This window comes from Sitophilus oryzae, unplaced genomic scaffold (assembly GCF_002938485.1).
Source record: "Sitophilus oryzae breed Bouriz unplaced genomic scaffold, Soryzae_2.0 scaffold_494_pilon_pilon, whole genome shotgun sequence".
NCBI lineage: Eukaryota > Metazoa > Arthropoda > Insecta > Coleoptera > Curculionidae > Sitophilus > Sitophilus oryzae.
The window spans coordinates 1,146,959-1,173,455 of record NW_022147078.1 but is presented as its reverse complement, the minus strand read 5'-3'; the positions used below and the strand labels follow the sequence as shown (position 1 = coordinate 1,173,455).

General features: G+C 33.2%; 1 protein-coding gene across 1 annotated transcript in view; it reads right to left on the bottom strand.

Moving 5' to 3' along the window:
• LOC115886620 overlaps positions 1-26,497 on the bottom strand; it is a 37,308-nt gene that overhangs the window by 7,137 nt on the left and 3,674 nt on the right. The window contains exon 2 of the mRNA XM_030905862.1: positions 3,676-3,915. Within this exon, the coding sequence (XP_030761722.1) occupies positions 3,676-3,915 (240 nt within the window). The remainder of the gene's footprint in view (positions 1-3,675; positions 3,916-26,497) is intronic.

Sequence of the window (26,497 nt, the reverse complement as noted above, 5' to 3'; positions counted from 1 at the left end):
TTCTAAGTGCCTCGAAAACAGTTAAAAAAAGCCTAAAATGGGAATATCTACACCGTCCAAGTCACCGATTTTGAAAAAACTACTGTTATTTACTAGACTAGAAAGCGTCTTTTCTAAAATCGTTCATAAACAAGCGTCCGCAAAATCGATTTTAATACAAAAATAAAGCATTATAGATTTATTATTTTTGATTTCTAAAAGTACATAAAATTTCGTTCAAACCTTGAAGTTCTCAAAATATTATGACAAGGTTTAATGTTTTTCAGTCTTGAAAATAATTAAAAATGCAGACATATAAAATAAATAATAACACACCCGTGAGTTTTTGAAGTTATAACAAACTAGTGTGCTATAACTTGTTATAACAAAGCCACACCATTTTATAGAAATTATTAAACTTTATTTATAAATTACTAATTCAATTATTTATTTAAATTAACATTAAATGAAAATCCTTTTTTTATAGATTTATTTTGTACATAATTTATTTGGTTTTTTTACATATTTTGAAATTTTTTAAAGAATCATACAGGGTGTTCCAAGAAGTTGGGTAATTTCTTAACCACGATTCTGCTTAAACTGCTTGACGTAAAGAGCTTATTTTTGGCAAACGGATTTTTCGAAAGTCAAATTCCAACGAGATGAAACTACCCCTCAAATATTACCAAGTTATATAATAATATCGCCATATTGTTTTTTCTCATGCTGACATAAATGTGAGAACATTTTATCCAGTTTGTATGTTAATGGAAATTCTTGCTTTGCTTTATCATCACCAATTACAAATGATTGATTCGACGCGAACGAAGTCGCTGGTACACGCTAGTAACATATAGGTCCCTTGAGACGTGCATATTGAAACACCCTGTATAAACTCTTTGAGATTTTTGCACCTTGTCCTAATATTTTAAAAAATAAATAAAGAAAGAAGAATAAGAATTTCGTACAGTACAAAAGGACATATTGAGAATAAATGCAATAAGAAAAATAAATCCTTGAGGTAAAGTACTTAAACGTTTTGTTTCTTTCGTGTATGCGAGGAAACAATGAGACCAAAACCATAAATCAGTACCATATGGTTACAATTAAAGAAGATACAGGACAGGTATAGGCATATATTACGTGCGGGGACACCCAACAATTACAGTACCACAAGAATACCATACTATATCCAGCGACATGGTCATATATAATATCAAACTGTCAATGGGTACAGTGTATTACACAATTTTTCTTTCTCTGAAGATGATAAATGTATGTTTCAGAAGAAAGAAGATTTTAGTATGCTTTTCAGTGACATGTGGTTCAATATTTTGTAGTTGCATGACCAAAAAATTATCTATTTTATGGAAAAAAGCTAAAAACCTAGTCATAGGATACAACATTTTAATGAACAGTGCTTTCCATAAAATCAATAAAATGAAAAATATACGAAATAATATACATGTTCTGATTTCTTTCGAAAATCGACATCTATGAAACTATGATCCCTTCACTGACACAAACGTAGACAAAGATAAGACAGTTTTTTAGAAGAAATTTAACAGTTGATTTGAAAACAATATTTTTATAAAAAAAAACTATAAAATCTTTAATGTACCTACATTTTTAATGAACCAAAATAATGCTGGGTCCAGACCGAGCAGACAAAATAACGACAAGACAGAAACATTTATTAAAAAATTATCTATTTTATGGAAAAAAGCTAAAAACCTAGTCTACTAAAATTTATTACCTTTGTTGTACCTATATAACACGTTGGGAATTCAAAATATACAGAGTGGTCCGAACTGAATTCCGGAAACTTCGGCAGCATATTTTACTGATAAAAATAAGTAAAAAAGTTCATATAAATGTATGTTCTAAAATGCTTAGTTTCGGAGGTACAGGGTGTAGAAGTTTCATTTTAATTTCGATTTTTTACAAATAATTTCTGAAGCAACGTCAATATTTAGATGAAAATAGGTGTCTGGGAGTTTTTTGACATGAGAAATTTGATTTTGATTTCAATATGACTCCTATTTGTTGGGGGCGCCACCTACATGTGTTTTAACCTTTGAATAAGAAGACTAAGGAAGGAGCATATCAAAAATCTTAGGTACACCGCGATGGGCCTCAAATATGGCCGACTTAAATTCCGGTTTATCAGTGTCGTTCTAATTTTATTTAAAAAATGAAAAACTATGATGTAGGGTAGAGGTGGGGTAGACTCAATAATTTGTTGTTTTATTTTACGTTGTGAATAAATGTTGGTAGTTATTAAAATTGCTATAAAAATATATAATTCTAATAAAAATAGATAAGTTATAATAAGTATTTATTAACACAAACATCCGATACGCTACTGAAGCAGGTAAGTCAAATTAACGTATCTAAATTCTTTGACATCTAATCTTTGACAAGTAATAATTAAAAGCTAAAAATGCAAGAAAAATATATAATTTAGTTAATTTAAGTGAATTTCATAAATGATCGGTTTACTACACGTATGTATATTATATAGTCACTTACTAGCGAAAAGTTGTTCCATTATTTCACTCAATTTTTGCCGAGATCTACCGCACGCTACACAACCAACTATTTTAGAGTCTTTTTCGATAAATCGCGATAGTGTCACTGTTAATTTAAGTTCTGCCACAATTTCCATCTAGATTTACTACCTTTATACAACTATCAGTAGTAGAATAAATAATAAATAACATAAAATAAGCTCCGTAAAGACTGACAAATCCACAAAATTTCAAATCAAATTCAAATGTGTCAAATGAATCGTCAAACAGAACTGTCAAGGATCCCCACCCTAGAGAGCTTTTATGGTGGCTTTTCCGCCCACCATGCATGAATACATGGATAGCATTATGCTCCTTCCTTAGTCTTCTTATTCAAAGGTTTTAACCAAAGGTTTTAATTGTTTCGAAGAGTAATAACATTTTGTCCGTACCTTTATAGAATTACTGAGTAAAAAAAATATACATTTCCGTAATTTTTTACGTAAAAAATGTTTCTTGGTAAAAATCGCTACGAGCAACCGATCTCAAGATATTTACAATAGAAATAGTCAATACATGTCATTATTGACTAAAAATAAAGATGTTGAGTAGATAGTTATTTGACTGAAATGAAAATTTGGGAAAAAATGATGATAAAACAGTTTCTGTTGAACTTTTGGCACAAAAACATTTCAAATTTATGATTTTAGTCTAATAACTAATTAGACAACATGTTTAATTTATGTCAATGATGACAGGTATCGGTAATTTCGATTCCAAATATCTCGAGAACCATTACTCGTAGCGATTTTTACCAAGAGACCTTTTTTACGTGAAAAACGTCGTAAATGAATATTTTTTAACTAGCTAGTTTTATACAGGTACGGAAGGAAAGTTATTATTCTTCAAACCATTTAAAAAATTCGTAGGTGGTGCCCTCTACAAGTAGGAGCCATATTGACATCGAAATCAATTTTCTCATGTCAAAAATCTCCCAGACACCAATTTTCATCCAAATATTGACGTTACTACACCCTGTATCTCCGAAACTAAGCATTTTAGGACATACATTTATATGAACTTTTTTACTTATTTTTATCAGTAAAATATGTTGCCGAAGTTTTCGGAATACAGTTCGGGCCACCCTGTATAGTTCATATTAATATCATCAAATCCTAGGACTTACGTTATTGGTAATCAATCCACAGTATCCAGCTGAACCGGGGGGTGCTAGAAGACTTATGGTGAGGGTAACAGTTTTACCACCATCACCCACAGCCATACAAGATGGCGTCCGGTAATCTCTTGCGTGGATGGTACCGTAGAAGGAGTTGTTGAAGTTCACTTTGATGTTCATCGTATGATCTGCCTTGCATGTAGCTGAGACCTGGGGGTTGAACTCTGCATCTTGTAGTTGACAGTGTATCTGCAAAGAGAACATTATTTAATATACAGGGTGTTTCAAAACAAATGCGAAAAACTTTAGGGGGTGATTTCTTGTTCAAAATAAAGGGTAGTTTGCTTTATAAACGTTGGGTCAAAAGTCAACCATTAGGGAGATATCGCGGTACAAAGATGGCGGAAAAATAATGTTTTTATTTTTTATCTTGAAAACGAAAAGAGATAGACTAATGAAATTTTATGGAAGCATTACTGTTATGAAAACACACTTTCTGGTATTTTTTTCATTTTTTTTAAAATGAGCGGAAGGGGTTGAAATAAACTGCCCCTATCATCTTTCAATGAAATTTAAAGAAAAATATTATCAAACACATACAAAAAAATTAATTTGGGTAATTTAGTTTGTTTAGAAACTTTTTTATCTCTTGTATTTTTTTGATAAAACTCACTGATTTGAAATTAAAAAATAAAATGTAAAGCATTACATGTCAGGACAAAAAACATTTTTAGATTAAGAATCTAGTGATAATAACGATAATAATAATCATCTAGATAATAACGTATTGCAGTAGAGTAATGTCAAATAAAATAATATTAGGAACATCCTAAAAAGTAACAGCGGCCGACAAGATTTTTTCCTAAAAAAATTACAGCAGCCCACTAGATTCTTGATCAGAAAATGTTTTTTGTCCTGACATGTAATGCTTTACATTTTATTTTTTAATTTCAAATCGGTGAGTTTTATCAAAAAAATACAAGAGATAAAAAAGTTTCTAAACAAACTAAATTACCCAAATTAATTTTTTTGTATGTGTTTGATAATATTTTTCTTTAAATTTCATTGAAAGATGATAGGGGCAGTTTATTTCAACCCCTTCCGCTCATTTTAAAAAAAATGAAAAAAATACCAGAAAGTGTGTTTTCATAACAGTAATGCTTCCATAAAATTTCATTAGTCTATCTCTTTCCGTTTTCAAGATAAAAAATAAAAACATTATTTTTCCGCCATCTTTGTACCGCGATATCTCCCTAATGGTGGACTTTTGATCCAACGTTTATGAAGCAAACTACACTTTATTTTGAACAAGGGATCACCCCCTGAAGTTTCTCGCATTTGTTTTGAAACACCCTGTATATCGTTTAAATTTTAAGAAAAATTTAGAGACGAAAAGAGAGAAAAAAAAAAGAAAAAAACCTTCCTATTAAAATTAAGAGCTCATACTTGGAGAGAGTTTTTTTTCAGAGTATAGAGTGAAAAAAAATAGTTGATTTTTTTAGCCCACCCTAATGTCCACGGAATTTTGCAAAACCTTGTATACATCAATAATTATCGTATTCTTATTAATAAAATACCATCGAGCTACCTATACCCGGTACTTAGTAGGACGTAGCACACGCAATAAAACCGTAGGTCGTACGTTCCTCAGTGCTACGTCCCACCAACAGTACTTAACCTCGAAAAATACCGCTTAAGAACAATTAATATACTTGAGAGGCTTGCATATTATCAGCGAGCTCGCGCAAGCATAATAAAAATTATATGTAGGTCGTACCGTCCAGCCGAACCCTTTAGTTAAATTAACAGTACCATCGATGGTTCGTACGCCGGCCAACCATAAATAAAAATGAGCCTCGGCGGTACGGTAAAATTCTTCTGCGCGCCACGAATTCTCAATGAACCGTGAACAACATTTTAGTAATGACCGATATAAGTACCATACTTTGTTATTAGAGTTTTATTTTTTAGGTTGTTTATGTTGACCCTTAAATTTTCATGCTGAGTGATTCCGTTCTTAGTGTGGTTTTGATATGTCTTGTACTATTTGTCCTTACTGGTCGTACCATAGACATTTACAGTGGTGGCCAAAAGTATGGAAACTTCTTTAATTTGTCATTTATGCTGAGAAATTAAAATATGAAATAAAACGACTTATATAATCGTGACCTACAAATAATTTCCTACAAAACCTAATACATTTAAATAAAAAATTACAGCTATCAAAAAATATACAAAAAATTATGAATATTTTCTTGGTCAAAAGTATGGAAACTTAAGAAGAATGTTTATTAAAATTCAAGATAATATAAAAATTACTAATATTTAGTGGAATATCCCTTTGAATTCATTACTTCTCTACATCTTCGTGGCATCGAATCGATCAATCTCGTACAATCTTTACTGGAAATGGCCGCCCATTCAGTTTTTAGCACTTCCCATAATTCATTTTTATTTGAAATAGAATGGCTTCGAATTTTGCTATCCAAATGGTCCCATAAATTTTCTATGGGGTTAAGATCCGGAGACTGTGAGGGCCAATCCATTAGTGGAACATTATGTTCATTTAACCAATTTTGAACAAACCGAGATTTGTGCTTGGGATCATTGTCTTGCTGGAACAACCATCTGAGTGGCATTTCTTCATCAGCATGAGGCAGCATATTATTCTCCAATATGTCTTTGTACAAAAAAACGGTCCATTATCCCATCAATTTTAACAAGAGGACCAACACCTGAGCGAGAAAAACACCCCCATACCATTATACTCCCACCCCCATGTTTTACTGTGGGCATCTGGTACTTATGGCTGTACCGTGTACCTTTTGGTCTTCGGACATAACGTCTCCCGTCACTACCAAACAGTTGAAACTTGCTTTCGTCGCTAAACAGTACAGTATTCCATTTCTGGTAAGACCAGGTGAGATGATCTTGAGCAAATTTAAAGCGGGCCATCCTATTTTTCTTTGATATTAGTGGTTTCTTCACCGCAACTCTTCCAAAAAGTCCCATGTCATCCAACCTTCTTCTCATCGTGCGTGCAGACACCGATATTCCCCTTTCACCCATTTCTCGAGAAATGTCTGTGGATGTTTTTCTTGGATCTCCCATTGATATTCTCTTCATTACTTTCATTGTCCTGTTGCACAACTTTCTTGGTCTTCCTGACTTAAAGGCTGTTGAAACGTTCCCTGTTTTATTAAATTTACGAATTGTTTTCGAAACGGTACCTTTTAAAATGTTTAAATTTTTACTTATTTGAATTTGTTTATAACAGCTCTTGTATAATTCAACTATTTTATTTTTTAAATCCGTAGAGAAATATTTAGACTTGGGCATGATGTTTATATTTATCTGAAGCAAATCGTACCGTTTATCAGCTTAAACTAAATAATTTTAATGTATTTATTTATGGTTTCCATACTTTTGACCACAAGAAATCTATTGTTGTCCTACAAAAACTGCTAAACAGATTTTTTTCGCTGTGTAATTCTTGGAATACTTTTATTTGCTGATAAGCTGTTCATTTATATTCCTGAGAGTTTAAGCATAGCAATATTTTCTGTGATATTTTAAAAAGTAAAAAGTTTCCATACTTTTGGCCACCACTGTATATAATATTACTAGCGTGTACCAGCGACTTCGTTCGCGTCGAATTAATCATTTGTAATAGTGATGATAAAGCAAAGCAAGAATTTCCATTAACATACAAACTGGATAAAATTTTCTCACATTTATGTCAGCATGAGAAAAAAAAATATGGCGATATTATTATACAACTTGGTAATATTTGAGGGGTAGTTTCATCTCGTTGGAATTTGACTTTCAAAAAATCCGTTTGGCAAAAATAAGCTTTTTACGTCAAGCAGTTTAAGCAGAATCGTGGTTAAGAAATTACCCAACTTTTTGGAACACCCTGTTGATTTTTTAAAAAATTTCAAAATATGTAAAAAAACCAAATAAATTATGCTTGTCCAAGCGTTTTCCCGAAAAACTAACCGTTTTTTAAATAACAAATATTGTAATATTTGAGGGGCGTTTTCACCCTCTTGGAATTTGAGATTCGAGAAACCCCTCCTTATCGAACCTCTACACCCCATAGTCAATCCGTTTGCCAAAAATCAGCTTTAAACGTCAAGCAGTTTAAGCAGGATCGTGATTAATCAATGACCAGATTTTTCGAAACACCCTGTATACATTTTTAAAAAATCTTAAAATATGTAAAAAAACAAAATAAAATATACGTGTTTAAGCGTTTTTTCGGAAACCTGACCGGTTTTTAAATAAAAAATATTGTAATATTTGAGGGGTGGTTTCACCCTCTTGGAACTGGAATTTCGAAAAATCCCTTTCTTATCTAATCTTTACGCCCTAGAATCAACCTGTATGCCAAAATTGAGCTTCTTACGTTGAGTGGTTTGAGCAGGATCGTGATTAATCAGTATGTCAGTCGATTTTATATATTAGTATAGAGTTCAGAAATCTGCCTAGGCTTATTATACCCCTTAAAGGTCTACGAGTATTGTGTCCCCCTTTCTTGAGTTATAACTCATCTTACAGTCTCAGGGCTTTAACAAAAGCCAGTATCTGAGACGGTTTTACAGAAGTTAGTTCTCCATAGTGATGCAGATGCATGCCAGTCTCTGCATTTTGCACAGGTTTTACGTTGCTGTAAGTTGTTCTAGTTTCATAGAATATTACTGATGAGCTAATGCAAGGACAAAGTCTACCAAGTCTACCAAGTAAGAAGTAGTAGGTCTACAAGGTCTACAAAGTAATAAGTAGTCTTGCTCCTGGTCTTGCAAATTCGAGTCTTGGATTTAGTCTTGCAATTAGTCGTGCACTTTTTAATAGATTGTTATTAGAGGCTCTTCATTCGCGAAAAAACGATCATAGTACTCTATAGTACTGTTCGTTTTTGCAAATGTAAGTGTGGAATGGTGCTACATTTTTGTTTAATTTAGCAATTTAAAAAAAGCGCCAATTATTCTCAGAGACCTGGTTTATAAATCCAAAAGAAGCGAAAAGAGACTGTGAGTCCAAACCAAACCGAAACTTTGAGTCTTTTTGCTTCTTTTGGATTTAATTTAGCAAGTTATGACAAGAACTTTCTCAGGTATTTTTTTTTAAATTGCCAACTAGTTGATAATCACGTTATAATACATTTTTTTGATTAATATAACTGAGATAATTATTATGATATCTAAACTTCATTTTCGATTTTCCACAAAAATTACTTTTGATCTCTTTTCATCTGTACCTTTCATGGACTTTGTCATTTTGGACTTATTTAAAAAAGGACCAAGTATACACTTATTCAAGACTCACCCTGTATCATCTGACCATATCAAGAAGATGTTTTATTTCATAAACACGTATGTATCTTGTAGTAAAATTCAAATAGTTTGACCAACTCTGAAGATCTTTGTCTTATTACTTAAATTTATCATAAATATCCGAAATATAACCGATTTATAGTAAAAAATAGAAAAAAAAATGCTAATTTAATTATGTTATGCATGTTTTAACGATGTAATTAGCTGATTTATTTATTTATAAAGAATTCAATAATATCGATCAATTTTCTCTTATGAAATTGTTAAATAGTTCCAACTGTATCAAGAACAATTTATTTATTACGTAATAACATCGAAAAATTTAAATAATTAAACGATATAATCTGATTAATTATTACTGTTACAGTTTTACAGTTTTTTTCCTCTCATTTTATTAAACAGAATCGATTTATTCTATCAGAAACATTGGTTTTGTAATGAAAATCGAAAGTGAAATTGGCTTGCTACGCGGTTTTTCAAGAGCGAATATTATTTAAATTGTAATAATTACCATCAATTTGGTCTAGAATCAGGAAACAGAATTATGCGTACATTTCACTTCCTAAATTTATTTCCATCAAATTTTCTATGCCGAATTATTTTTTATGAAATACTAATTAAATAACATTATATGAGAAACCAAACAATGTCTTTTTTTTTAATTTTTACTTCTTGATTATTACTTATATTGCTTCTTTACTCGAGTTGGGAGTAAAAATTCAAAGCCGTGACACACGGACTAGCGTCAGGAAAAGTGGTAACGGCAGTGTTGCCACAACTACCATATTCGGGGTAGATCTACCCCTTTATAGGAAAATTTAACTCACTGGGTAACGTACTGCACTATAATAAATTTCATACTGTACCTGTGTACCAATATCCTATAATTGTGTTGCTAGAAAGAAAATTTTCATGCATATTTTCATCAATTGCCAGCTTAGAATTGAAATTATTAGAGTTAGTAACTCGCATTTTCATTGGAGGACATCGTCATATTTATTTCCAACCAATAATCAACGAGAATATTCGTATAATTTAACAAAATTACTGTAAACCACTATAAATACGAATTGTTGGTTAGGATCAAATTTTTTTCTCTTCTTAAATAAATTTAAACGTTAACAATATTAGGCATTTGCATAAAAGTGTGTATTTTGGGTGGTGTTCCACAAAATTTGCAGGCTATTATTGAGAAAACAGAAAATGTACGGATTACAGAAATTAAATGAAAATAATATTTATACTAAGGGCTGGCAAAGGTTAGTCTTGGGTCGAGATTTCCGTATGTAAGAAGAGTACAACGCGTTTATAATGTACTGAACAAAGAGAGGACAGTAAACACGTTGCCAAACGTATGAAATAAACCGAGAAACTGTGCACATCGCTAAGAGACGTGGAAGGGGATATAGCAGATTTGTCGCAGTTGACCGGTCGACCCAATCAATACCTCTGTCAGTACTTAAAGTTCTAGGGAAAGGTGTACGACATGCGTTCAGCTTCACGATTTAATTACATCTCGTGATACTTAATTTGTTTATTTATTACAGAGTCGTTGTAATTTTCCCTTTAGCTTGAATTTTTTTAAGTGCAAGCTAGAAACACTTGCATTTTTGATAAAAATAAGTGGAATTGAGTGGGTGTTCGATAGTGGTCGCGCTATTAGAACTCTGAATTCAAAAATCGATATCTCGAAATCTATTAGAAATAATAGATTGTAGTTTTTTCAAGAACTTTGTTAATATTTCTGCTGTATTTTCTTTGTAGACAGTATGTGAAAATCTTTATCAATAAAAAAATTACACGATTGCTGAAAATTGCTATGCTCTAAAAGTAAACGGATGGATTGTTTACAATTTTTGAATGGAAAAAAAAACCTTATCGAATTTTTCTTATGTAAACATATTGTGAAATATCCGATCTTGAAAATAAAAAAAAGTTTCAATATCTAAAGTGGTTCTTGAGTTATGGCCTGTTATGTGTTAAAAAGTGGAGTTTTTAAATTATCGCGTTTATTGACGTTTTCTCGTTATAAAAAAAATGACACCCTAACGATATCCTTATAATTCCGTTTCAGTTGCTCAGAAACATGTCTAATTATTTTATTGATTTTACTTTACTTGATAGGGGAAAGGCGTATCGGCAACGCCGCAACAGCACACCGTCGCGCGTCGCGTCCTTATGCGATTTATTTCCACACATGTAAATGCCGACCCAAAAGTAACAGTTGCCAGCACGGTATTAAAACACCATTATATCATGACTATTTCAAAAATGTCTTTCAAATCCATCAATTTGATAGCTACTGCACACACTGTTTTTTTTAATATAAAAAAGGATAATATTACGTATTTTTCACAGGTGCTTTAAAAGTTCATATACCGTATGATCATTTTGCGCTGTCATTTTATATTATGTAAAATTATATGGGAAGCGTCATCGATCGTCATTTCCAAGCCAACTGGACGCCATTTTTTTTCGATCATACGGTACATTAAACATTATATTAAACATGTTAAACATTATACGGTATGATCGAAAAAAAAACGGTCAAAATTTGTATCGATTTTCATTCACTAGCGTCTTCGACGCCGTTTTTTTTTCGATCTTATGGTATATGCCTTTGTCGTTTTCTTATGTCGCGGTAAATGTTTACATTGACATTCTTCTATAGTGCTAATACTATTATTATTAATGACATTTCCAACGATTTTTTCATAGCTCGATAACGTTAAGCTGAAACCTGTTCTAAGGAGTATATTAATATAATAATATTCAAAGGAGCTTTTATAGCTGGGAATCGGAAAAATAATTATTACACCAACGGTAATAACTGCGAAGGTGTGTCCCCATATTTGTTTCAACCAAGGTCTCGCATGGCATTCCAGCCATAACGCTTTCTGAAAGACGATATAGCTTTAAGAAGGTCTATCAAAGTGTAGAAATCTAGCTACTTGTACATCTATTTTTTTTATAAATCTTTTGAACACAGATGTTGAGTTAGAGTTGCTCAAAGTTATACATTTTAACAGGGTGCATCTTGAAAATGGCTCAGCCCTATAACTTTTTTATTTTTTTCAGACGTTTTTCCTGTCCTGATCTCGCCCGTTAAAAAATGCCCAAATCGTATATATATAGAGTTATATAATAAAGATATAAATAGAGATATATAAATCATATCTCTCCTTTTTCAAATGGAACTAGGGTGGCTCATTAGCATATTTGGAAAAAACATTTTTTTACGAATAATTTGGTACTACACTTGGTATTTCGAGTCAAGTTGTCGTTATGAACCGCACGCTACAATTTCAAATAAACCATATGCGAAAATGTCAAAAGTTGACATATGAAATGTCATTCGATTCAGAGTGTCATTTTCTATCGAATTTAAGCAAAAATATACCGAGGGTGCCTTTTAAAAATCAAAAATTGTAGTCATTTCCGGTGAAAAAGGAAGTGACCAAAAACAATTGAATACGTCAATCAATCCTATTTTATTTTATATGCTAACATACCAAATTTCGTTTTTTTTATCTGAAAAAATAAAAAAAAATTATAGGGATGAGCCATTTTTGAGGCGCATCTGGTAGTAGACAGTTTGACACTTTTGTGACAAAATTTGACTTGATGCATACTTGATGCTTCCAAATTTAAGTATCAAAACTGAAACGTTTTTAAAAATATGAAAAATACAGATATAAAAAATCGCGTCTACGTCAACTCTATGGCAATTTTGGAACTAAAGATCAATAGACTTTCATGTATGTGATTAATTATCTCAATATAGAAAACGAATTCTGTATCGATCAAGGACCTAATTAGTCAAAGAACTTTATTTAACATTTCGTAATATAGCTTTCTCTAACTTATGTCCAAGATACAAACCTATTAGCTGTAGATTAGACATGAGTGCATATATAGATTCATTAGAAAATATATGAGTAGTTTGCAAAAATTAATTATTTTCAAAGTAATTTTTGGGCCACTAAATAAATTTTATAATTATTTCGTAATTCTAGTATTTTTATTAATGTCTTACTTAGATAAAGTATGACCAATGAGTCTGGGAAGATTTTGATAAGATTGACAGACCCAATATCACTGTGATGTATACTCTCGTTGGGTACAGGACAAAACTTGAACAAAAACTTGAGTTATTTTTGTTTATTTCATACATGTATTGTAAAACACAGCTTAAAAGAGATCAACTCAGTAACCATCAATGCGAAATTGGTCAAAAAATGTCTAGGGAAGCTGTACAACATGAGCAAAGAAAATAAAGCTCTCCTACTCTGGATGTCAGCCTACCAAGGGACTAGCTAGAAAAGGAGCAAACACTCCTCTAGCTGGACCAGAACGGTTCTGCCTCCTTAAGTAGCAACCACGTTAAAGCAGAACTCAAGAACCTGGAAGACTCATCTGTAAAATGGAATGGAAATAATCCAATTGTCTAAGACTCTCTAAGAATTTCTCAGGACTTACGACCGAGAAAAATCAAAGATTTTCCTTGATTTAAGTAAGAACAATCTTTGGATTGTCAAGGAGTTTTTAACAGGACACTGTTCCCTCAATGAACACCTCAGGAGATTGAAGCTAAGAGTGCAGATTCTGTGGGGAAAATGGGGAAACACTAGAACACCTCATCGCTGAGTGCGCCGAGACGACAACCGTTCGTGCCATGAAGTTTGGTACGACTGATATCGAAGATGGAGAACTAACCTCTGCAAAACCGTCTCAGATAATAGTGTCTCTTGAGAAATCTCTGATACTCTATGATGAGTTCCCATACAGCACGTCCAAATAAAATTACGTTTCTACAAGGGAGACACATGAGAAACAAAATATGTTAAAATGAACCTAAGTGTTCATCTAGTTCTAACATATACATATGAGATACACGCAGGTTTATATTGATAGAATTGCGTGATACAGTGTTTATTAGTTGTATACCGTATGCTCTCAAGATTCTAAAGAGTTTTTTGTAACGAAATAAATAATTATTAAAATGATAAAATCTGACGTCGGTATATGAGACATACAATGTATAAGTCATATGTATGTGTGATACTTCGTATCATAGTTGTGCCTATAGTACACATCTTGTAAAAATGTGACGTATACACATAATGTAAATATCAAACGTAGCAGTATAGCAATAAATATCTATATAAACACTTTGTAATAGTGTACTGTTGTGTCTACATTCTAGCATGAAATGAAGGTGTGGTATGTGTTAGCAGCCATTTTTGTTTTATCATTCGGAAGCTCTATATAAATGTTCTGTTTGTGTGTAGTTTAAAAGAGATTTTAAGGTAAGCACAAGTTCAAATTACCTTGTTACACCTTCCTAAGAGTATTATTAATATTATAGCAGCGACTCTTCCCTTACTCGATACCCAATTTACCAAATTTTGACTCCAATGAATGAAAACGCCAAATATTCTCGTATAATGATAAAAAGGTTAGCTCTGCAATAAAAATTTTTTTAATTTAGAAATAATAAAAATCTAAATGGACCAGAGAAAGAAAGATTTAAACACTTCAAAGAAGTTCTTACACTGATATTCGGTAAGTTATTGATGGATCAATATACAGATATGTTTAATATTCAATAATCAGTTTCATATAAAATTTAAGGGTAAGAATCTAGAAATAAAATACAACAAAGTCCAACAGAGTGCTCGTTGAATGAGTATGCTAACAAACCAACTGCTTGGAGGGAAAAGAGGAGAAAAAAAAAACCATTTTAGTATGTTGTTATACTAGGTACTTATATTTTTAATACATTTTGATACAAATTCTGTTCTTTTACAGTGTTTTCTTACTTCTGGTTTCTGCAGTGTAAATAATTATTATTATTGTGTTATTTGCGCTATTGCGTTTCATGATATAAAGAAATATAAGACTATTATTTTTTAACCACTTAATCCATATTATGGAAGAAAAATGGTACATTTAACACAAAACAAAAATGGGACAATTTTAAGGCTACTTCTCTTGAACTTACATCGAGATACTTTTGGAAAATACAAAGTTTTGCCTTTTTAATTTTCGTTCTAAAAAGATATAATTTGTATTACAGTTGAGGGTTGGAACCTTTGGTGTTACACAGCAAAATAAAAACACTAAATCACCACAATACACCAAAACACTTTTACTTTTACACTGGATGCGTGTTTCGCTAACCATGTTAGCATCATCAGCAGATGATTATAAACTGTAGTGTGTGTGTAGTTTATAATCATCTGCTGATGATGCTAACGTGGTTAGCGAAACGCGCGTCCAGTGTATAAGTAAAAGTGTTTTGGTGTATTGTGGTGATTTAGTGTTTTTATTTTGATAATTGGTATCATTGAATAAATATTTCTTAAAAAGAACGAAAAGTTAGGCATCAAAACTTGTATTATTTCCTAAATTCGTTCATAAGAAGTAGTTTTATCTAGCACAAGATGTAGGTTTTATCTAGCACAAAGCAAAATACATACGTATACACGCGGTAGTCACAACTGCAATGTGTAAACAGAGTTTAAACGTAATACACAAGCACTGTGTATCCTACGGCACACTGTGTATCCCTTACTTTGTGTATACGTAAATGCTATACTGTGGCTACATTGTGAGGCGGACGTTTAACCTTTGTGCATACGTGTTGAACTACAATGTGTAAACGTAGCATATTTACATCGGGGGAATTGTGTCACCCTCTGTCTACATCTAATAATGTAAACACATCGTAAATGTGATTTGATGTGCTGTATGGGTTATATCTCAAGAAAGAACACAACCCACATTAAATTTGATTTCTACTACATATTTATGCTTTAATTCTTGATATATATATATACTTTGAAATAAAAAGCAATAAGAAACACTAAAAAGGGTACTATTGATTTCCTAGAACTATTTTTCCCAGCAGATAGTAGACTCGTAAATGCACAAACCCAAAGTAGAATAAATAAAAATACTTGCATTTTATTCAAGGCAAAAAATCCATATATTTCAGGAGTTTGTATAAATTTAAAATGACTTTACTTTTACTTTCGTTAAGCGGTTCGTTCTTAGGCCTCACCCAGATCGTGATATCCGAGTAGTACCATGGAAATATGAACAGGGGGCTAACTGAACAACCTTGGCGCATTTACCCATCATTTATCAAAGTACTCCTACCCATAATATACCTCATTATTATCTGATTATGCTCTTAGAAATACGAGTATTTTTTACTTAACTAACTAACAATTATTATGCAAGATGGCCTAGTGTTCCTAAACCCAAATCCATCAAGAATTCTCTTAGATGAATAATATAATATATGTATAGAATGATCACCCATCGTTCAACGTCATTTCGTAAATTACTGCATAATATTCTTTTTAGAAATTGTCATTGTCATTTGATTTGGGGTTGTAATTTTATTGACGGACATCGATCAATGACAAAATTAAAATTTGATAGTTGCTATAAAACAAAGTTCAAATTTTTTCATTGCAAAAATGCCTCAAAGATTTAAACAAAATGACCAAGAGCTCATTGCTAAGCTTATAAATTATTTTTTCTCGCGAAAGAGACGCTGGTAGAACACTCTTGCCCGTGGATCCGTATATGAAGTAAGTACAATGCAAAGGTGAAATCGAATATACGAATTGATACCGTTTTTATGGTATGATGCTTTAGGTAAGGAATTTCGACAGTCCAAAGGATTGGAATTAAAAGGATCGTAACTCATGAGGAGTTCAAAAAAAAGCCGAAAAAAAACGGAAGTATCAACTTATATTAACGTATTAAGTATCAACTTATATTAACGTATCAAGTATCAATAATAAATCACATAATCAATAATATAGGAACGCACTTAAAATTTTCTAAACAATATGAACTGATCTCAGACACACCTTAAAACTCATATTTGACAAATTATGATGGTTGACAATTTATGATGGACGTAACGATGGTTGAATAGTTTTACTATGTATAACGAAAGTACACAAAATGTACAAATCATATCAATCAGCAATCAGATTACGTCAAAATCCAATTTGACAATAACAGTTATTTATTTGAGTCAAAAACAAAGTGTGAATATTCATAAAACTTTTCTCTATAAATATTCCTTGAATTTTTGATTTTTTTTTGATTCACCATTTCTTAAAAATTTATTAAAAGAAAAACTCTATAAAATACACACACCGGAAAAATCTAGGGATATCATTTTATTAAAGTTAAAAATAAATGTTTTGAATAAACAATCACATATTTGTAGGCCGATTCTTTCTACTTCGATTGAAACGAAATAGTCACACTAGTTATTTCTAAATTTGGGATATTTGCAGAAGTGTTTGTGCATTTTTTGTCAAATGTATAAAAAGCACCTAGCACCAATTGTTCGAATTTAACCTGCACTGGCTATGTTTTTATGATAACTGGCCAGAATTCATTCAAATAACTCTGTTTAGTATTAAACGACATTATGGAGCGTAGACATCTTAACAGAGACGAAATGCTAAGGGCCATGGGTATGCTCGAAGCTGGAATGCGCCAAATCGACGTAGCTAGAGCATTAAATAAAACGCAAAGTGTAATATCGCGATTAAGTGCACGCTACCGTGAAAGTGGTGATGTTGCTGAAAGGTACACAGGGTGACATCGCATTACTACCCCTCAGTAAGATCATTTTTTACCATTAAATGCTCGACGCCGACCGACTCTTACAGCACCAGAGCTTAGCTTCCTGGAGAATTAAATCTTCAGGAAACACATAATGTAACCGTTAGTCCTGACACTGTTCGCAATAGATTAAGAGAGGTCAACTTAAGAAGCAGACGCCCCTGGAGAGCTCAACCCTTAACGAGAGGAAATCGAGAGGTACGATATTTGTGGGCTCAAGATCATGTTCAGTGGTCGAATGAACAATGGGCCAATGTTCTCTTCACGGATGATCACGCTATGGAATTCATCCGGATTCGAGAAGGCTTAGGGTATGGAGAGAACCGGGAAATCTTATTCTTTTTGGATCATGTTCAGGAAGTGCACCCTTATCAAGGTGGAACAGTTATGGTCTGGGGAGGAGTCCAGTTACGCCGAAAAACCGATCTCGTTTTTTCTTGAAAGGTTTTAACAGGAATCACATATCGTGATTTAATTCTTGAGCCTGTCGTGTTACCATATGCCAATGATTTTGGGAGAAACTTCATTCTCATGCATGACAATGCACGGCCTCATACAGCCAGAGTGGTAAGTGAGTTTATCAATGCTCATCAATTAAACATCTTACCCTGGCCGGCACAATCTCCTGACCTCAACCCCATCGAGCACGTATGGGACGCGACCCAGAGAAGAATTTTGAGAATGGGTATGCTTCGTGAAACTCGTAGGGATCTGGTTCGGGCCGTGAATGCAGCGTGACATCAGGCTGTACATCAAGAAGAGATCGACAACCTGATCAGAAGCATGGAGAGACGATGTAGGGCTGTAATGAACAGTAGAGGAGGCCATACCCTTCATTAAGTAAAAATGGTTTTATCTTTTTTTTTAATTCACAGTTTAGAATAAAAAAAATGTGTGTATTTTTTTGAGCGTGTAATGATTTCGCATTTTTGAGTGTGTAATGATTTCGCATTTTTATTTCCAATACGTCCTCTAAACTATTGGTTTATTTTAATTTTATTATATCAGAAATGCAAATAATAAAATTACTGACGATGGCTGGATAAAATTGTAATATCCCTAGACTTTTCCGGTGTGTGTAGTTTAAAACTATATCAAAAATATCATCTAAATATTATACAAAATTCAGTATTATGGTACAATGTAATCACGTATATTATGTTTATTTGATTAAAATGTTACTATCTACCTACCATACCATACCAATATGCAAATTATCAACCTTGTCACAGATGTTGAGCAATATATTCTAAACACTGATGCCATTAAATTGTTGTGAACTTATATACGTTTATGACGTAAAGATATTAACTATGTATGGAGTTACAGATGCCCCTAATAAGATGTGTAAACTTTTAGATCCATTTCTTAAAATAGTAGGTATTCAGTAAAGGCTTCATGATATTAACAATAACAACTATGGTATTTTTATGTGCTATTTGAAACAAATTATAAAGGAAGTTAAGAAGATTTTTAGAATACAAATTTTTTTTGCTAAGAAACATCTTTTTATAACTGTTCTCAAAATATTTAGAATAGAAATAATGAATACATATAAAAATTGACAAAAAATAAACATGTTTGATATTAGTGATGTAAACTTTAGTTACTTTTATGGACTCGTACCTACTAGTTACTTTTGGTAATAGGACTCGTTACTTTGGACTCGTTACTTTAGTTACTTTAGTTACTCGTTACTTTGGTACTTAGTATCGTTGCTTTATAATCTTTGTTTTGTGTACAGGTTGGAAGACTTGGGCTTGACGTGGAACTTCGTTACTTATTGTGCGCGGCGGTCTTCGTTCGCGAATATCTTGAGAACGATTACTCGTAGCGCTTTTTATCAAAATACCTTTTTTACATACATACAGCCATTACTCGCTGACGAGTATTTGACACGCATCACAAGATGGTCACGCAAGGCGTTTTCTTTCATGAGATTTTCAGTGACTGAAATGCCCGATACGTGATGTTATCTCTCTTTCGCACTTCGGACATTCAAAAATCTCATTGCTTAGTTGCTTTTTTTCTTTTTGGTTGTCGCTGTTAACTAAGTTTACAATTCTCCATTAAGTTCTACTGTGAGCTGTCCCACTCATTCTGCATGTTTATTTATTTATCGTATGGCTCATATACATGCAAGAAAACCAGACACTTAAACATAGACATAAAATAAACTACAATGTAAATGAAAACATTACAATGTAAATATAAAAAAAAAACAAGTATAATATAAAAAGACAATATAAAAAACCTATTTATGAACACTATATATTAACATCTAGATGCCCTATCCATTCCAAAGCTGATGGAGAAGCCTCCAGAAAGTCCCTCCAGTCTTCACCATAAGCGCGTAGGTTGCACTCTCTAGTTATGTGATGGATGGTTTGGTAAGGGGATCCGCAATCACATTCTGGGGAAGGTATTTTTCCCCACTTATAAAAGGAATCCGCACATCTTCCATGGCCAGAGCGTATCCAATTCAAAGTTGACCATGTTTTCCGGTTTAGATCGGTACCCGGTGTCTGGCAATAGTTATGTTTGAACCAGGAATATAGGTGCGCATCGGCCATTTCTCTCCATAACTGAAGCCACTGTTCTCGAGAATTGTAGTACTGCTTTTTAGTTGTTCAGCTGTTCGCAAAGGTGGATTCCTCGACTTAAGTCTATTCACCTGTAAAGCAGGAAGTGTTTCATGAACAGGTAGCGTTGGGGTAGCTATTATTTTATCAAATTCTCTAAGAAGAGCCTCGTTTCTGCGTAGATTTGGAGGTAGGATGTTACTCAGAACTGGAAGCCAGTAACTAGGTGTGCATCTGATTGTCCCTGTAATCAGCCGCATGGTGTTGTTCAGCTGTCTGTCTACGAGATTTGTGTGGTGGCTATTCAACCACAGGGGTGCACAATACTCTGCCACACTGAATACCAGACCAAGGGCGGAGATCCGAAGTATTGTTGCTTTTGCACCCCACGAAGTACCACAAAGTTTTTGTATAATGTTGTTTCGTGTTCTGATTTTCCCAGCAACATTTTCTAGGTGTTTTCTTCGAAATGAGAGTGTACGGTCTAGAGTAATCCCCAGATATTTTGGATATTTGTTATTACTCAGAGTGGTGCTACCAAACTGGACGCTTATTTCAGTATTCGCCAGCTTGTTATTAAGATGGAAGGTAGCCACTTCTGTCTTATTTGCATTGGGTTGAAGTCTCCATTTTATAAAATAGGCATTCAAGGATGCGAGATCCTTTGTAAGCGTTTCTTGGGTTTGATATAGCGATTCATATTCCGTTGCTATGGCTATATCGTCTCGTAAAACAAAATTTTCTAGATTGCGTATCTGGTAGGTCAGAGATGTATAAGTTGAATAAGAGAGGGGCGAGAACGGAGCCTTGGGGTAAGCCGTTGTTAAGTTTTTTAGGTTTACTTGTGCTCTCTCCCTGAAATACTTGGATATATCGGTTACTTAGCATGTTGTTGATAACTCGAGCTATAGTTTGACAAGGAAGTGCTTTAAGTAATTTATAAACCATACCATCTCTCCAGACTGTGTCGTAAGCGGCTGTTAAATCGACAAAAGCTATGAAGGTTTTAAGCTTAAGTTGGAAATTTCCTTCAATGTGAGATGTAAGTGCTAGGACTTGGTCACAGCAACTGCGTTTAGGAATGAAACCTGCATGTTCAACTGGAATATGGTCTAAGATACTATCCTTTATTCTATTGAAAATAAGTCGTTCTAGGAGCTTATAGGTACAACTAAGAAGGGCTATGGGTCGATAATTCTGAGGTTGATCTTTAGATTTCTGCATGTTAATTCCCTTTAAGTTTTCGAGGAAAATGTCCTTGTACCTTTTCAGTTGGCCACCCGGTTTCCTCTTAGCGTCTACAAGCTCACCAAGCAGATGATTTGGTAGATTTTGACGATTTTCTTGCATTCTGCATGACTAGTGATTAGTCCATCGTAAGTAGGATTTTGTCGTAGACCTTTTGATGACTAGTGTTATTATTGACTTTCCAGTGTTACGCATAATAAATATGAAAGAGATTCAGACAGAATACCAATAAATATACCACATTACGAACATAACAGCGTTATTATGGTTGTTCGTTACGTAAAATTCGTGGGCTTATAACATTAAACACACCCATGCGGATGGTTCGGCGGAAACCCGTAAGATGCAGATTGCTCAGCTGATGGTACCATAAAAGGTAGGGCCAAGTGAGAGTGGTCTCGAATTGTAGTGGGTCGTACAGCATCTTTTTTTTTAAATATTTTTCATTCGATTTGTCCCACACACAAGGTAAAAACCATCGAAATATCTCCAGTTGTTAATATCAAAAAGTACTACCTACTTTGTTTTAACTATTTAGAATTTCTAAATTGGTTATTTAACGTACAAATAAAAATAAACAATTGTAGCATTAGAACTTATAAAAAAAGATGGAATGTTTTTTTATAAGAATTTTCTTTTGGAAAAAATATTAAAACAACTAATACTATGCGACGGAGCTGTTCGCCGGTGAGCAATGGGTCGTAAGCTAGTGAAAATTAAATTGTGATACTTACGTCTTTATAATATACTGGGCGCCACTCAGTTTTCCATTTACTTTCGAAAACTTCTAAGTTGAGAACTGAGAAATCAACTCAGAATATAGTTATTACATATTTTAGGAATTACACAAATGAAACGCTGAGATAAACTAATAACTAAGTATAATTAATAATTAAATGTTAATTAGAATAAAATAAGACTATGAAAAATTTGATGTTTGAAAATGTTTGTTGGTAAATAGTATGTATCAAAATAGTTCACTCAAGATGGTAGTTAAATCTGCACGCTTCTGAATATTAATATTTTATTAATTATTCCGCAAAAAGTCTGGCGATCTTGGTACCAAAATATAGGGACTCTTTATATTAAAAAAAAACGTACTATGTAGATATCAGAAATATGCATAACATCAATAAAATATTTCAAAGTGACTCTACAGTAATCAAATATATAATATGCCTGAAGGGCTTAATGCATTCAAGTGAATTTAAATTATATAAAAAGAAATGATCTGGCCTTTTTTATCCGTTCTGGTCACAAGCTGGTTGTGGTGAACTGCTACTGGAACTGGATTGTGATAAAAACGTCTCTACACAAACAGGATCCTAAACTGCTGTGGAATCAGGAGATTCCTCCGTTATTCCCGGTGTGAAATGTAGGGAGAAAACGTGGCCCAAATGTCAGGTACAAAAAAACAAAATGGCACCAGAAAATGCTACCATAAAACAAAATGCGTACCATAAAATAAAACCCTGTCAAAAAAAAGAAGTATTAGGAAACGTTACGTTAAAAATAAAAGGCTTACCTCTGCTCAGAGGGTTTTCTCAAACAAATTGGCAAAATGCCAACAACCCCCGATAGCTCTATCGGTTTGAGCCTTTACCACCAATATGGCGAGGGAAGGTAGGCACGAAGTGCAAATATACACCGTCAGATATAAAGTGACCAACAAACTTCGACCGGACTGAAATATTTCGCCAGAAATAAACTTGGAGAAAAAAATTAAAAGACAATAGCAGTACTTAGAATGCCATCTCGGTGCGAGGACTTAAACTTGATTTATTTAAATAAAATAATTCTGTACATTTATATAAATTATGTGTAATTTAAATAAAATGCTACACAATGCAGAAAACTACAACATACAAAAGTGTTAGACATAAAAATTCTGAGCATTTCCACAACAAACTGTGGTCCTGCATACAAAGATAGACAGTTTGTGACGTCACCGCTGCTGTATCCTCGCCAAACAAATTCAAGTACCATATTGCATTAGTCACGGTACTATTATGGGTGTCATGTTCGTTCTCAGTACGACTTTTAATGCAAATTAACTAAGTCACTATTATTTTTTGGAATCAATTATGATGGAACGTAAAGAATTTCCTTTTATACAGGGTGTCAAAAAAATTGTGTATCTAACTTCGGTGGGTAATTCTACAGATAAAAATAAAACAAAAAGTTCCTATTCCAACATTATGTTATTGTCTTTTAACTGCTGAGCAAACGTAACCAAAACTAACGACCGAGAAAAATCAAAGATTGATTTAAGTAATTTCCTTTTATACAGGGTGTATCTTCGGATTGTCACGGGGTTTTTAACAGGACACTGTCTCCTCAATAAGAAACAACGGTGAATGCAGATTCTGTGGGGAAAATGGGGAAACTCCAGAACACTTCAGCACTGAGAGTCTCAGCACACAACCATTCGTGCCATAAATTTGGGTACGACTGATATTGGAGATGGAGAACTATAACTTCTGTTCTGTCTAAGATAGTGGCTTTTGTCAAAGTGTATGAGACTGTATAACTCAAGAAAAGAGGACACAATAGATCTGTAAGGTCTGGTTTGGACTCTTCGTCAAACATTTTCTCCTTTAGTAACAAACGATTATTTTTAACTATTTTTATTCTTTGAATCGCGTTCTCAAGGAAGAAACTATTGATTTCGATTAAGCGTCTTAATATCATTACAAGATTTTCCTCGCTTGCACTATCACGTAGGTAGATCAAGCGCATTCCTATTGGGTTCGCATGCGGATCGAATATAAATCTTGCCCGGTTATTAAGATATGAAACACGTGTCGGGAACACGTGTTCCGTTCTACTGGCCGAGCAGAATTTCCTCCAAGATAACGACAACGCCGCGATGCGGTCGCTTAATAGAATCGTGTCCACTCGTTGCAGAACAAAAGATGGACAAAGAGGACAAAAGGATTGGATTAAGTTGTACCAGGGTCGGTAATAAAGTGTGTATGATTTTATTTCGAGACAGATATAGAGTGGAACTTCCCTAAATCAAATCTCCAATAGACCGAAAATAGAATTCGACCTTGAGTTGTTGTTGTTTACAAAAAATGTTGTGTACTTGCGAAGTACACGAGTCATGAGAATCCGCCCTTAGGAAAAAAACGGCGAGTCGGACACGTTAAGACGGATTCTCACGACTAGTCTACTTGGCAAGTACCACGCAAGTACGCCAATATTTCCGTACTTGGCAAGTATAGGTACTCTGTTTTTTTTCTCAGGTAAGATTTCGACAGACGATGACAGAAGAAAAACAGATGATACCAATCTATTTATTTTACTAAAAAAAGTTTCTAATAATTTTTAAGTTATCTATGGATGGGTTTAAATCTTTGAATAAGAAGACTAAGGAAGGAGCATATCAAAAATCTTAGGTACACCGCGATGGGCCCCAAATATGGCCGACTTAAATTCCGGTTTATCAGTGTCATTCTAATTTTATTTAAAAAATGTAAAACTATGATGTAGGGTAGACGTGGGGTAGACTCAATAATTTGTTGTTTTATTTTACGTTGTGAATAAATGTTGGTAGTTATTAAAATTGTTATAAAAATATATAATTCTAATAAAAACAGATAAGTTATAATAAGTATTTATTACCACAAACATCCGATACGCTACTGAAGCAGGTAAGTCAAATTAACGTATCTAAATTCTTTGACATCTAATCTTTGACAAGTAATAAATAAAAGCTAAAATGCAAGAACAATATATAATTTAGTTAATTTAAGTGAATTTCATAAATGATCGGTTTACTACACGTATGTATATTATATAGTCACTTACTAGCGAAAAGTTGTTCCATTATTTCACTCAATTTTTGCCCAGATCTACCGCACGCTACACAACCAACTATTTTAGAGTCTTTTTCGATAAATCGCGATGGTGTTACTGTTAATTTAAGTGCTGCCACAATTTCCATCTAGATTTACTACCTTTATACAACTATCAGTAGTAGAATAAATAATAAATAACATAAAATAAGCTCCGTAAAGACTGACAAATCCACAAAATTTCAAATCAAATTCAAATGTGTCAAATGAATCGTCAAACAGAACTGTCAAGGATCCCCACCCTAGAGTGCTTTTATGGCGCTTTTCCGCCCACCATGCATGAATACATGGATAGCATTATGCTCCTTCCTTAGTCTTCTTATTCAAAGGTTTAAATATAAATCCGTCATGCGTCGTGCCTTGTTGTTTTTAACCAGTTTTATTGGTTTATTTCAAAAATGACAGATCGTATTTCAATTTTATTGGTTTGACGGAACGATGAACGACAAACGGACGCCGATGCGTATGAACTCGCCTTTAGATTTTTGTCATTTTTGGCGCTTGTCAAAGTCTTGCCAAATTATAGGTTATAATTTTGTGTCAACTTTTGTTAAATACCCTGCGTTTTGGAAGATGATGCATTTTGATTCGTATTATTACGTGTGTTTTGTGTCTTTTGAAGTCAAGTGGAGGAAAAATCGAGTGAAAATTAACTGTAGACCCAGAGCATAGTTTATGGTTAATACTCGCTGCCCAGGCAGAAAGTCTTATACACCAATGAAGTTGCCATCGTTAAAGTTTGTATACCATCTCGTCGTAGATAAGTGCATCTCGTATATGATAGAAGGATCAAACTAAACACATACTAAAAACTGGAGTAGCTGTAAAATATCGACATCACACAATAGGTAAATAATGGATTTTAGTACTGCAGAAAAATAATGTCAAAAGGTACTGGTTTAAAAAAATTAAGGTTAAAGTTAATTAATCAACCTTTAAGGTATAAAATTTGGTAGGTGTTATTATTAATAAAATAGTTTGTTTTATTTACCTATGTTGTTTTATTTATTCCTGTGGAATATTACAAATTTGTATTTGTACATAAGTTATATTGATAAATATAATCATAAATGCGGGTAGTTTCATAAAGCTTGAAAGTAAAAAATAGTACTTTTTTATATTTTTTTTGGTATGTAGTGTCTTG